Source organism: Pempheris klunzingeri, chromosome 20 (assembly GCF_042242105.1).
Source record: "Pempheris klunzingeri isolate RE-2024b chromosome 20, fPemKlu1.hap1, whole genome shotgun sequence".
NCBI classification, from domain to species: Eukaryota; Metazoa; Chordata; class Actinopteri; order Acropomatiformes; family Pempheridae; genus Pempheris; species Pempheris klunzingeri.
In genome coordinates, this window is record NC_092031.1 from 9,420,827 (window position 1) to 9,435,572 (window position 14,746).

The following is a 14,746-nucleotide window of genomic DNA, read 5'->3' on the forward strand; positions in this document are numbered from 1 at the left end:
AGACAGTAGATCAGGTCATCATGTAACACCAGGAGATTGTTGAATTTCTACAGGAATGCAGGGCCAATTTTGAATGGGCAACAGCACCCAAGATATGGTCCATAGCCACAAATAAGGAAATCAAAGACTTGATTTGGAAAAGAAGGAGGGTGGAAAAGAAAGATGGAAAAAAAAAGAGCTATAAAACCAGAGGTGTGAGCCAACAGAATCAAGGGAGCTGGACAAGCTTTCAGGCTGTGATCAACAAGGCCGTTACCTGGTCAGAATATGTGGAGGATGCCCCAAACGAGGCAGAGCTTCCTCATCAAGGCCATGTACGATACCTACCCAGCCCCCAGGTCCTGCACCTCTGGTACGGCTCAGAATAGACCAGCTCTGTGACTCCCAGAAGCTGAGCTTGCAGCACATCCTTTCGGTATGGATGGTGCCAGAACAGGGTCCTGCGTAAGTTAGCTGAAATCCTGGAGGCACGCAGGCTGGAAGCAAACCAGAACAGTCCAGTAACATCACAGCAGCTGATACAAATTGGCAGGCAAGGGGGTGAGGCTCAGAGCAGCAGCACAAGGGAGAGGTCCCTCCTGTCACCTGGAGGCAAATCGAGCATAGGAGCTGATCTCATCCACGAGTTGAAGTTCTCACAAGAAATCCCCACAACTACCAGGAAGGTCAGTATGGCTGAACTGACTGTTGCATGGGAAGCCAGAATGGAGGCTGCTTGTGAGAGAAAGAAGGAAAAGTACACAGACCTCCCAACTGTGTGCTCTCAAGCAGGGTGGAGTGCGTTCACCTATCCAGTGGAAGTTGGTGGCAGAGGCTACACTGGAGCATTTCCACCCGGTGATTGCTGAAGTCTCTTGGGATCAAAAGCTCCAAGCTGAGGAAGGCTCTCGAAGACCTGGTGGAGGTCATGAGAAGATTATGGGGAAAGCAAAGATCCCAGGGCTGGCTGCAGGGGGCGACAGGGAGACCTCCATGCTGCTGCTCCACCACCTTGAGATGGTCAGGGGTTTGAGGAGCAAAACATCAGTGAAGGGTGGCTTGCAGACGACCTTGCAGATGGCACAATGGCACCATCAGAGGTGAATCGGGCAGGAGAGCCCAGCAGGTGGACCCACCTGTGCTCACATCTGTTGCTGCAGAACTACTGTATTGAACTGTGATTTTACAGTTACATCAGATTACTGTGATAGAAAACATAAAGCTGCCCTTTCTCCAGTGGCTACATAGGCTGTATTATATCTACTGTAAGCATATGTAAAAGGTGGCCAGTTGGAAAGTTTATTTCCATGGCAACTGTTTCTCTTCACAGTGTTGAGTGTTAGCAGTCAGTAAGTGTAGTCTGTGTGCATGTGTCGGTGTGTGTGAGTGCTTAAGACTAAGTTAAAGGAGAGTGGAGAGACAATTGCAGTAAGAGTACAAAGTTACATGCAAATGTATGACAGAAAGAGATAAAGGGATGTTTGCTAGAGAGATTAACAGCATGGGGACAACAGCAAATTGGTTCCTGACTATATGAACAGATAACTGTCATAGTGTTGTGGATTTATTGTGCATAAAAAAGATATGAACTAACAGAGGAGAGAGGAAGAAGAGATGATACAAGCATGGAGCGAAGGAAGGAAGCGAAACATAGAACAAAAGACAATAAATCTGTGCGAGAGAAGAGAGGCTTTCATTTGTGGGTATAATATTTCACACATTTTTGTCATCAAACTGTTCATTTTCCTCATGGCTCGGTATTTTCCTCTCAGCTCGCATGCAGGTGGATTGGAGAAGTACCAAACCATCCTGTGGCCACGTGTCCCAAGTTTTGATCCCAGTTCCCACGAGCTGCCCACAGGTTCACCCTGCATCAAAGTGAACTTAAGAAAGGTCCTGGATCTCCACCATCTCAGGGGAGAGTTGCTGCTTACAGAAAACTCAGACCTGCGGTGGGAGGTCTTCAGATGCAAAGAAAAAAAAAGCCTACCTTGGAAATTTAAAAACAACCCATCTGTGGCTCAGTTCACCTCCAGTTCAGCCGTTGTCCTTGAAAAATGAACATATGGACTGGTGATGAGCATTGGCAACGCTATGTGACACACCTGAAACAGAGTGCAGTATGAAGAGTTAGTGTCATCTAATGTTTAAAGCAGGAGCAATATTTTCTTTTAAGGAGGAGGGGTTTAATATGTATGTAAATACCCAACATCCCGTGTCAGTACGGGGTTAAAATGCACAGAGCAGCAGAGACATAATCTATAGGATTACAGTATTATAACCACAAAGAGTAATCCATCAATGTCATTATCAATACTGTGCTGAGCTTTGTTGCCTGCCACAGTGTATTTTTCAACATGACCACAAGGAGGCGCCAATCATGCAACTCCCTCATGGGTAACTGTTGTCTTTAACATCTACTGGTATCTATATAAAGTCTGCTAAGGTTTGTGATAACAATATGCAGAGGATGGGCAAATCTGAATATTCTGGAGGATAATATCTGCTGAACATATGTTTTATTTTGTTTTCAAATCATTTTTTTAAATAAATTTTATCCTGAGTGAAAGTACGAACCATTCAGATGAATCAAACCAATCAAAACAACAGAAGCAGCTTAGTACTAAATTAAACATCCTGGAAGAAACATTTGCATTTGTTTGAAATAGACCTCACATTTCAAATAACAATATCATATTTTTAACAGATCTCCAATAGACAATCCATGGAATAGATAGCAGGTATTGGCCTCAAAACATGTTTGGAAGATGGACATCTTGACACACAGTCATTAGCAGAAAGTCATATATTTATGATTTATTATATAATGATGTCACTTTCAGTATTTTTCCCCAGACATGCACTAGACTTTTATGACCAGTAGATGTCACCCACATGTAGCTTGAGAAAGCACACAGTGAAAATCCCTGCTCCTGTGTGAGCTCATGCATACAGCTGACTGAGAATGTACAGAGAGCAGCATTATTTTAAAGTTATTTATAAAACCCAACAACAAGCAGCTATAAAGCATAAAGTGCAAGTGTCACCCTTGGTTTTAACCAAGTCTCCTCTTTGCCTCCACATCTTTGTCTTTAAGTGAAAACAGTCAAAGCCAATCCAAATAAAATGATATGATAAAACAGACTCTCATTTAGGTTTTAATTGTTAAATCTCTCTTTTTTTTAGTCGATTTTGGTCTTTTGCAGTTTGAAGAACAAAACACCATTAATTTGGTCACTATAGATTCACACTGAGCTGTGGAATAACATACGGCATAATGAGAGATAAAACCTCTAATCAGAACAAAATCACAATCAAATCATTAGTTAATTAGAAAACAGATATCCAGCTCCTCATTAGCCAAATATCACTAAGGATGTAGTGTTTTGTCTTTAATTTGTACATAAGAAAAGAACACGTGACTCTCTGGAAATAAATATCATTACAGCACGGCAACTGTTCTGTAATCAGAATATCAACATTTGAAAATGACGTTGGATTCTATTTTATTTTTGACTTAAACACTAAATTAGTCAAACAGAACGAGCAGGTCTTCACTTATGTGTCCCTCAGGATGATGACACAGGGGCGTCATGTTGGGGTGTGACCCTGGTTATACAGTGAGTCTTCATCAGCAGAAGATGGGACTGAACAACCATGACCAGAAACACTTTGGTGTAGTCATTCAAACATTTTGGTTGTTTCACTGAAAATAGAGAAAGCCAGACGAGCAAGAACCAAAAAAAAAAAAAAAAAAAAAAAAACTGTACTCCATGAACATTATGGTGAGGATAAGCTCACCCTTTCTATTTTTTCATTCGTATTTTCTCCCTCTCTTGTCTCTCTTGTCCTGTCCCATCTTCTGGCCTCTCTCCGCAATCTGTGCCTCTGCCACCTTTGGCACCAGCCCGCCCACCAGCACCTGTGCCAAGCCTGGCAAACCAAACCAAGACGCTCTGCTTGGCTCAGTTCAATTGACTCGTTTAGGCAATTGCACCCTGACTCTGATCTTTATGGCAGGTCTCTTATTTATCCCGGGCCTTTGTGTGAACGCAGTAGTGCTTTCTGTCTTGTGAATTTCCTCTTGTTCGAAAGCAGGTTTTGCTTTATAACATTTCGATAGGGATTTACTTGTTATTGGCCTGTTTGGGGGCATTTTTTCAAAGTGTCTCACTAAAACGTTCAATTGAATTACTTCTTATGGGGATTATTTGGTCTGTGTGGTTATTAGGTCTATTCATCAGCTTTTCTTTATCCAGAAAAAACATTAACCGATCAGTAATCCTACAACAACCCAACAATATTTGACTGCTATCTGTGTAAAATTGATTATTATAGGATTGATATAATTATTCCTCATAAGGGGATTGTTTTCCTAAACCTTCTATATGAGATTAACCCCGTTTTCCCAAAGATGGAGGCTAACAGAAGCTGTTTGAATCCACTGCGTTTTTTTTTTTGTGCCATTCACTCCTTATTCCATTTTCTCTTTCAGCTCGGTGACAGATGGCGAGTCCCTCTCCCCCAGGGGGGAGCCAGTCTCTGTGAATGCGGCCGCATGTCAATCACCGGCTCTCATGTGATGGCTCTTGCCAATGACGTGCCAGCCATATGGGCCTGGCATCAGAGCTGGTATGTAACCCACCCAGTCCTGCCTCTGAGGTGCCACACGGCTCCCTCCACGCGTTTGGGCCGGGGATAGCAGCAGAGAGACAGAGCAGGGTGGCAGGAGAGGAGAGAGAGGTGTGAGAGCAGAACACAGCGCCTCGCCTGCACAAGCATCCGTGCAGGGCGTGTGGATGCGATGCCCACCCGGAGAGAGATGGTGTAAACAAACCCGCTTTGCCCCGTCACTGAGCTCCACCGCGGAGGTAGGTTACACGTTTACGGTCATTATTAGAATCAGATATGGATCGAGACTTGTTTTTGCCTTTGTGTCCTGCCGCCTGTTGTATCGTGCGGGAGGAATTAGAGGCTGAGAGAAGTGCATTTATCTGATTTCTTAAATCTCTTCCATCTTTTCCCCGCATGCATGACGTGATGTGATCAGCTTTTAATCTCTGTTTCGAGCTCTTAATCACTCAGTCTTATCGAATATATTGATCCACTTACGATTAATTTGATAGATTTCGGTTAAATTAATCTACACCCCCCCACATTGATCCCTGGCACTTCTGTGTCGACAATTCGCTTTGTTTTACCTCAGAAAACAAATGAGCAAAGAGTATTTTGTTGTGTTTTATGATAAAATTGCAGATCAGAAAACCTGAAGACGTGTATGTGTATGTGTGTATGTGATTGTGATTGTGTGTGTGTGTGTGTGTGTGTGTGTGTGTGTGTGTGTTCTTGCACGACGCGCGTCACAGCAGTGAGGGGGTAGAATTCTCCATAGAGATACACAGGCTAATTGACAAGGTATTGGTTGGCATTAATTACATTGTGCTTACAAGATTAGGAAAAAAAAAAAAAAAAAAAAAAGACTCCACACGCACAGCTGAGCTCAGTCTGCAAACATCTGTGAAGATCTGGGGATGTTACAGTTTTTGTATTTCGCCCTAATAAATAACTTGTCTGTTTATAGCCCGAATTAGAGGTGGAAAAAAAACACCTGATATAAGTAAGCTTTCCAAACAAATTCTGATAATCAAATATCTCTTTGAAACCTGCCTTCGTCACCATTTTAAAAAAGCTTTGGTTCACTTAAAATCTGCATTTTTTTTAATGAAGGAAATTTAAAGTAAAAAGATCTACCACCCTGGATGGACTAAGGTCCAGCAGAGGATAATGTCACATTACGTTTTTTGTGTGTGTGCAGAGGCTCTGGTCCTGAAGACGTATCTCAATGTCGTTATTGTTAATTCACTTTCTGAAATATCTGCGACGACTCGTGCAGAAATGTGTGCATTTGTAATGGCAGAAATCCTCTAAAGTGGAACTATTTCGGATTTAAAAAAAATAAATGTTCATTGAGGGACATCACAAATGTTTGGGATCCTGTGGTCCAGTGTGCGGCCTGGCAGTGCTGGAATTCCTCCAGGTTGGTAATTTATAGGACGAAGGAGGGACCCGCACCCTTAATGCGTCCCTGGGGGACCGTCTGAGGCAGACCAGCACCGCTCCCTGCGCCGGACTGCTGGAGGGTACAGACGGAGACACATGTGGAGGCCGAGGGTGGCCCACGCTGTTGCTGTATGCCACAAAAATCTGATTTTCTATAATTAAAAAAATGCATATTAAAAATGTTTATCATAGCAAAATAAAAATGTTTTTAAAAAAGACCTACATCACACACAACCCTTTAAGATTTCTACCTGTTTTAAGGCCCCATCTGCCCAGTTCAGTTTACCTTTTTATCCATTAACTGGATTCAAGTCAGTGTTTAATTTTTTTCCACATTAGGTGGCAAAATGTGAATTTCCTGTAAACGTATTTGGGGCTGTTGTAGCCTGGGTGTTTGGTTTACTGAATCAGCCTTATTCCCCACAAAACGAGAGAAACACCGCCTGTAGCCTACATGTTTAATGCAAAGGGTGGTGATAGAGCCAATGAATGAAAAGCTGAGGTGCGAAATAAACTTCCATATAACAGAGAAATGAAATTCTGTCAAAAGAAGCCTTGGCCTTAAATTATAAACTCACTGATAAATATCACAAATGGCTTCAATTGTGTATAAAACGTCCACGGACTAGTAATGGTCATCAGACGGCCTTGTGGGGGCTCACTGGGGCACTTTCTCTTGGGGTGACAGCGCACCCATCAGTGCGTAAAGAGCAGCAGGCTCCAAACGGTCCAGCTAAAGCCTCGGCTGTGTCTCTTGCAGGTTGCTTGCCACGATGTTGAGCCGTCTGTTCAGCGAGGTGCTGCCGGACGTCCAGAGGCTCGCGGCTGACTGGGTGGAGGACAATGAGAACGACGACTGCAAGACCAAGAGCGGCGAGCACGATGACACCTGTCACCTCGGGGATGACGATCTGGACAATCTGGACGAGCCGCAGGAAGGCAGCAGCCGAGCTGAGTCTGAGTTGGCGGGCGACGATGACGAGGACGATGAGGCCGAGGAAGAGGAGTGCGAGGATGAGAACAGTGGAGACAAGCCCAAGAAGCGCGGCCCAAAGAAACGCAAGATGACGGCGGCGCGCGTGGAGCGCTCCAAGGTGCGCCGAATGAAGGCGAACGCGAGGGAGCGCACGCGCATGCACGACTTGAATTCTGCGCTGGACAATCTGCGCAAAGTGGTGCCATGCTACTCCAAAACCCAAAAGCTCTCCAAGATAGAGACTCTAAGGCTGGCCAAGAATTATATTCTGGCCCTTGGGGAGATTTTACGCAACGGGAAACGTCCAGATGTGGTGACCTACGTGCAGATGTTGTGTAAAGGCCTGTCCCAGCCCACTACCAACCTGGTGGCGGGCTGCCTGCAGCTCAACACCAGGAACTTCCTGACTGAGCCGTGCTCTGATGGAGCCCGCTTCCACGTGCCCAGCTCTCCCTTCTCCGTCCACCCCTACTCCTACCGGTGCTCCCGCCTCTCCAGCCCTCACTACCAGCCTGGAGCCGGTGGGCTCAACTTGCGGGCCCACTCCTACGGGTCAGGGTACGAGGCCGTGTACCCGCCCGGCGGGACGTCCCCTGATTATAGCAGCCCGGACTACGAGGGCCAGCACAGCCCGCCCGTCTGCCTGAACGGCGGACTGTCCGGGAGACAGCAGGAGTCTTCTGAGACAGACAGGAACTACCATTACTCTATGCATTACTCCGGACTGACCACGTCTCGGCCCAGCCACAGCCTACCTTTTGGGCCCTCGGGAGCGCGCAGTGGAGGTGCGCACTCGGAAAACATTCCACCTTTCCACGATGTGCACTTGCACCACGACAGGGCGCCCCCGTATGAGGACCTCAATGCTTTTTTCCACAACTGAGCCCTAAGAAGGAGACACGTTGACCTTATAATGACAATCCTATAATGTGTAATATTTTTTGGGAAACAAGAGGAGCTTGTGAAAGGATGAGAGACGGAAGTGGCAGAAAAAGTCCCCTGATTACCTTCTGTATTCTACTGATGTCATCCCTATACTGTTGTACTTCCAATCAAAGTGTGTCCAGTAATATCCTGTATGCAGAATGAGTGCAACTGACATCAACCGTGTATAGGCCTAACATGTTATGACACAAACAAGCAGAAATAAAAAAAAAATGTTTTATAATTATCTGATATGATTGAACAAATCTTCTTCTGAACATCAGGGGGTCATTCACAGTGGGGCTGGGTGGACATGAGGGCCTCCAGTCGTTTTCATCAAATAATCTTCATTAAAAAATAAAACTTGGGAACTAAAAAAAAAAACAACACCTTCACACAAATAAAAACCTCATCTGAAATAGAATCATTAGGAATCTTTGGCTGTAATTCTCTTTTTTTTTCCTAATCAAATTGAAAAATGATTCAAGTTATTCATCTTTTTTTTTGTCTGTTAAAATTAAACATTAAAATCACATTTCAGATCGTTTAGCTCTCAAGATTGTGCTTCATTGTTGATGGATGACTTCGATGAAAGTAAGCTTGATTTTCCACCCTGTCTGCTGTGCAGACGTGAAAGAAATTAAAAATCTATGGGCTGGGTTAAACAATAAAACACAAAATATTATGATAGGAGGCACGTTACACATAATCCTATGTCGTTTTTAATTTTCTAGATTTTGGGTATAAACAAAGTGACTGTAGCATCTAAAATATCTAAAGAACAAGCCAGAACAACAACAATACCCCCAAAAATCTAATATACTGCAGGACTACTAATTAGTTTAACAAGCATTATAATTGAAGTTAAATTTGACAAAATGCCTGTACTGAAATAATCCAATAGACGAGAGATTTAACAAACACAAATCAAGCAAACATGGTAAAGAAGCAGACAGAATTAGCAGAGTGCAGCCGAGAAATGTCCTGTGACAAAAGAATCAAAGACTATTTTATCTTACACCAAACTTTACACTTTATATTTTAATCTCACACTCCATTGTGGACATTAATGCAGCGTTGAACTCTGGAGTGGCTTTTATTTGGATGCAGCAGCCTTAGGGACTGTATCCTGGTATGTTTCCATAGAGATCACGTTGGGTAAAATAATTGCATTGGTGAGGTTGAGATGTTGTGCACATTATCCTGTTGTTGGTTATGCACAGCAACACGGAGGCACCATAACAACCCACAAACTATGTTCAGTTAAAGCCATTTGAAATTACAGAGCCGCTCATGAGCGAGAGCCACCAAGTAACTAAAATATTTTATGTTTATATCTATTCATATGGTGCACTCAAAACACCTGATGTTATGTAGCAGGAAGTGACCGGCACACCAAATGATTTCAAATTAGAATCAGCTCTTTGACACCAACAGAGGCTCAGATCAAAGGCGGTCAGACACAAGACCTTTTGTTTTGCGCGCCGTGTGTTCTCTGACTCTGAGCCTTCAGAACGTACAGCAACATAACTGAGAAGTCAGAGAATGATCAGAAGGCCTCAGTCCCTACGAGCCAGAGACAGAAAAAAGAACAACGCCCGACACGCTGTACACGCACAATGTGCATTTTCAGATGAAAGAGAACAATTTGTTCTCCAGCACAGCGAACGTGGATCTGGGCCTGGTCACAGCAGCATGGTTTGATCCAAACCAAGCACCTTTCAGACTTCTCAGGTGAGTGTATACAATACAATTGTCCTGTTAAGTCACAACACTCATATTCTTTACATGATAATTCATTAAAATATAAGTATTAACAGAAACATGACTAAATGGGCGACTGCCTGATACCTTTTCATTTTTTTGTCCAACTAAAATAATTCACTTAAAAAGAAAATATATAAATACTTAACCTAGTATTTTCAGTGAACCTGCTTGTTTGGTTGTTCTGAAAATATTAAATACAGGCTGTTTAAAATAGCAAGAGGTGAATATTCCTGCTATTCTAAACAACATGTATATCTAAATTGAACATTTGACAATTTGAGTTTGTGCAGGCTGGATCACATCATTGGTGATTTCTCAAATCAAAAGTGGGAGCAGGGTCCAACCCTGGACCGCTGCCCTGGGTCCCATATGTTGCTGCGGACGTCCAGGGGAAATCAGCACCGGGCACCACGGGGTGGAAAATGTCCCATCCTGCACTGACCCGGGCGGAAAACAGGAACAGAGGAGATGTAAGCTAATTCTGCATGGCAAGGAGTTACCCTGCAAAAATATCCCTTTATTCCAGCGATAATGTTTTTTTTTTTTTTTTGGTGGACATTTTTAATTTGATTTCATTTTTGCCTGAAAGGCCCGTCTGACTCACCACATCAATGAAAGAGTTGGGCAGGTGCAAAATCAGGTGAATCAATGGCCCGTTGGTTTGAAATGGAGAAGCTCAGGGACGGCATAATGGACACACACACACACACACACGCGGGCATACAAACACACTCACACACACCTCTCACCACAGATTATATACACAGTCCAAATTGTTACTACTGCCACCACCAATAATAAATAAAAAGATGGAGAAAAAAAAACACATTTGAAAGCCTGATGTAATAATTGGACAGGCTGCAATTTTAGTGATCATCAAGGGCAAAGCTGCTTTTTTGAGAGATTTTGTCATCTTACTTTTTCCCCTCAGTGACTCAGTGGTTTAATTCTCTGTGGCATTAACCAATTTGATATAAAAAAAAATTCATAGCCTATAATTATTATTATTATTTTTCAAATAGTTCAGTTTATATGAGGGTGAATACAAAGAGAAAATTAAACTTGGGGGGGGGGTGTCTTCCACAAAAATGAGTCCCTGGAATACACTGCAGTCCAGTTTAACTTATACTAATAATTTAAAAACAATTAAGAATCTACATATAGTGGTAACCACTGAGAAGGTTTTAGGTTAACCCAAGTTTTTACAAGTTAACAGACATTTATCACCTAGGTTATGGAGGCCACAGGTATCATACAGCATGTAGAAACTTTGGATTTGGTCAAATTTAGTCTCGAAAATTGACTTAAACTTTTTCTCAGTTTGATAGATTTTTACCTATAAACAATAAAACCTCTTTACACACTTGTATGAGTGGTTGAATACTTAAAAACGTAATTTAAAAATTAAAAATCACTGTGTGTCTTTGCGTAAATCAGGTCCCCCTACAAGAACACATATTGCGACGTTTCCAGCACCCCTCGGTGTCACCACTGGTCTCCTTAAGGTCCCACTCCCGTGTGGAGGGAAGGTCCGGGAGGTGCGAGGCGCGTTTCTCATCTTATTTCCTGCTCTAACCTCTCAGTTAGTGTGCGCAGTGTTTCGGTGAGGAGGGGCGGCGGCTGGCAGAAGATTTGATGGCGGAGCGCGGTGCCAAGTCGCTAAATGTCTGAGCACCAGTAAAGCCAGAGACCAGTAAAGCCCACCATCACCAACCCGGTGCCAGCTGCGCCACGTGGCAGCCAGGCGGCCCCTGCCAAAGTGGCCCTTGTGGGAGGGACCCAGTATTTCTTTCCTAATTCACTCAGCATCTGTTCATTATTCTCGTGTTCGTTAAAAGGAGGCTGAGTGTCCACGCGCAGCCCCCGGACTACAAAAAGGACCTTATTTTACACCCCCGGTCACGCACTTCTGCACGAGACTGCAGAGAGACGGACGCGTGAAACTAATCGGACATTTCTGCAGATTTAAAGAGGAGGTTTTAAACTCCTGTCGGTCCTTTTTAAACTTTGTGTGACTCATGAGCGGCTAAACTCACCTGTGGGTCCATCCTCATTTAGAAAATTCAATTCTACCCAAAAGCCTGAGTGGGATTAATTCAATAAAACACACATATTATTATTATTGTCATTATTATTATTATATGAATAGAACGAATTAACTCTTTTTAAGCCTTAAAGTCTGGATCTCTGGAACGAATTCTCTCATTAATTGCTTATTATGATGTATTTTTTCTTACAATGCAGATATGTCAAAACATGATGGTCATTCTAAATATCTGTGACAAATGGGCTTAACTGACATAACTAGGTCCATAAAATCAATTAATTGGGAGCCTATTCAGGCGTTAATTGTTCAATGAGTGTTTTAGAAAATACCATGCAATTACTGTAATTAAATAATCCCGCACAGAGCTCCATTTAGCTGCTTTAGAAACGATCGACCGATCTGCTGAAGCCACACAGCACAGCAGAGACAAAAAAGTAGGCCCAGGCCTACTGTACATAAATCTCCATCTGGAGAGTTTTACTCCCATTTATCAGATTAGGTACACATTTATCGGATTAATTATTGTGGGATTAATCTCAAAAATGAATCAGTGTCATAATTATACCTCAGAGTGTTTTGTTGGAGGGAGGGGACAGTGACCGAGGTGGAAACCAGAGACAGAGAAACCTCAAACCAACAATTTAAATATTAAAAGATGAGTGTCCCTGCAGTGTGTGTGTGTGTGTGTGTGTGTGTGACAGGGGGAAAGCTCTATGATGTATATACAACATGTTTTATTTGTCACATACTCCCCTTTTTCCACACACCAGTTGAAGAGGGGGCACGAGAACAAAAAACACCACTTAGACGAGCTTGTCTGGCTGCACATGGAGCTAAATTTGGGAGTCACCTCGACCGCAATGGGCATCGGGTGCCACTGCATCACGCTCACCCACCCTGCACCCACCCTCCCACCATCACCAACACCCCCACCCACCCACCACCACCACCACCCTGCCAGCTTGAGCGCCACGCCCAGCTCTGTGAAGAGAGATGGAGCTGGCGTAGGGTGAAATTCCACTGCATCTGTGGAACAATAGTGGTGTGTGTGTTTGTATACTCCCAAATGCCCATTCCTGCTTGTGGCTAACTGTCTTTATGTGTTACAAGGAGAGAGAAAAAAAAAAAAACATGCAGAAGGTGTGAAAGTATCAGACCTCACTGTGGTTTTTGGTAAACAATAAATGAATAAAATAAAAGACACACACACACACCGAAAACCAATCCACTCGCAGACTTGCTATGGAGTATAAAAGCACAAAGAGCTCATGAGTGAGGATTTGTCATGTTTGATGTGTGTGTTTGCCCCATGTGTGTGTGCAGTGTTCAGTCTGTGTTGTGCATGGTAGGGTATAGAGGTTGTTGTCACTCTGCACAGATGGTGGGAGTGTTTTTTATTTATTTTTTGGGGGGAGTGTGAGGAAATGAGAAGGGGAGGGGTGGCGGGGGGGGCAGAGGAAAAGGGAAAGGAGAGGCGAGGAGGAGGGTTGCATCTCTGATGCTGCCATGCCACGGTCACGCGGGCAGCAGTAATTGGCCTCCATATTGAGGGGTTTTGCGGTGCTGCGGGGTGGGCAAACTCCCAGCTGGACCTGTCAGATGGTATTCAATCCAGCTCATTGCCCTCGCTCCTCTGCTCCTTTCTCCTCTCTTTCCCTCTGCCTCCTCTCCTTCTCTGGCATGTTCCCTTCTTTTTGTTCCCCTCTCCTCCCTTTTTCCCCATCTTTACCATCTCTCCTTCATCCCACACACAGACTTACATTATAACTCCCTCTTTTCTCTGATCACACAGCCATTACATTATTTCTTTTTTTTTTTTTTTCTCTCCACACAGCACTTTCCGGTCCCAGCATATCACTTTTTCCTCACCTTTCTCTTCTCTTTACTTTCTTCTCTCCAGTTTTTCTCACTGATGGCACATGGTCACTTCTATCTAACACGTTCAACTTCTTAAAGTACATCACACCCTCGCCTAGTTCCTCCGTCGCTGGTCACCCACACACACACATACACACACACACACACTCTCTCTTCTCATACACCGACCCCATGCAGTTGGTTCTTTCTAGAAACAGAACAGTTTCCACCCCTGAGATTGTTTTTCTCTGTGTGTCCGTCATCTTAAAGTAAGTTTTGGCTGATCATTAACCAATACACACATGCAGTCTAAACCCTTTTCCTTAATTTCATTTTCTTTTTTTTCCAAGCAGTAATAGCTTTAAGTACAGACTTCTAGCCAGATGTTGATGTAGGTCAAGTTAGAGGTCAGGAAAAACAGCTGGATAGCTTGTCTGGATTTATTTCGTTTAGGTGTTCACCATGTAATAACAGGGAGTGATGCTAACTAAAGGACAAAAAGTGGGGTTGCATTAAAGAACAAACCAACTTGGATGTATGACATAGTGAGGTTTTCCTGTGATGCTGCCATCATGTTCATCCTGATGCAACAGTATGAAATAGTCACCATACACTGTAATTGTTAGGTTCATTATGTACAGTAGATTTCCGGGCTCACTGCCAAGGCACAGGTGTAATGTTATCGGGACATACGGATGGTAGTATGGACAGATTTATTCTCAAAGAGCTTTAGGTGAAGCACAGAGGTGATGGCTGGCGATTAGGTGACTGCGGGTTTAAATCTGGTCCCTGAGAAAATGCTCACACTTGTACATTTTACATTAGCTGCCTCTCTATCTCACACATGATAAGAGTGATGTCCAAGAGCCTATGGGTGTAGATTGTACGATTATAACTTGCTGGAGAGTTTCCCGAGATTAGTCTGGTGCCACATGAAGCATTTGGATTTAAACACAAAACCAAAACAATTATTCTATTCAACATTAAATATCAGCAATTTTGTATAATGTGACCTGCAAAATTGTTAGTGGATGTATACTTCAAATGACTAAAAAGTCTTTAAGGTTTCCCAACAGTGGATTTCACTGTCGATCATAATGAAAGTAGTCTTCAAAACACAAGAGGAATATATAAAT

The 14,746-nt window shown here is 43.3% G+C and overlaps 1 protein-coding gene across 1 annotated transcript; it reads left to right on the forward strand.

Moving 5' to 3' along the window:
• The first annotated feature begins 4,519 nt into the window (after positions 1-4,519).
• LOC139220262 (neurogenic differentiation factor 2-like) lies at positions 4,520-7,898 on the forward strand. The gene is made up of 2 exons (XM_070852334.1): positions 4,520-4,611; positions 6,800-7,898. The coding sequence occupies exons 1-2, from the start codon at positions 4,538-4,540 to the stop codon at positions 7,896-7,898; spliced, it is 1,173 nt and encodes a 390-aa protein (XP_070708435.1). The 5' UTR covers positions 4,520-4,537.
• The last annotated feature ends 6,848 nt before the right edge of the window (positions 7,899-14,746 follow it).

Coding starts and splice junctions, on each gene's coding strand:
- LOC139220262 (XM_070852334.1), top strand. CDS start 4,538: ATGTCAATCACCGGCTCTCATGTGATGGCTCTTGCCAATGACGTGCCA. Junction 4,612..6,799: donor TGGGCCTGGCATCAGAGCTG/GTATGTAACCCA, acceptor TGTCTCTTGCAG/GTTGCTTGCCACGATGTTGA.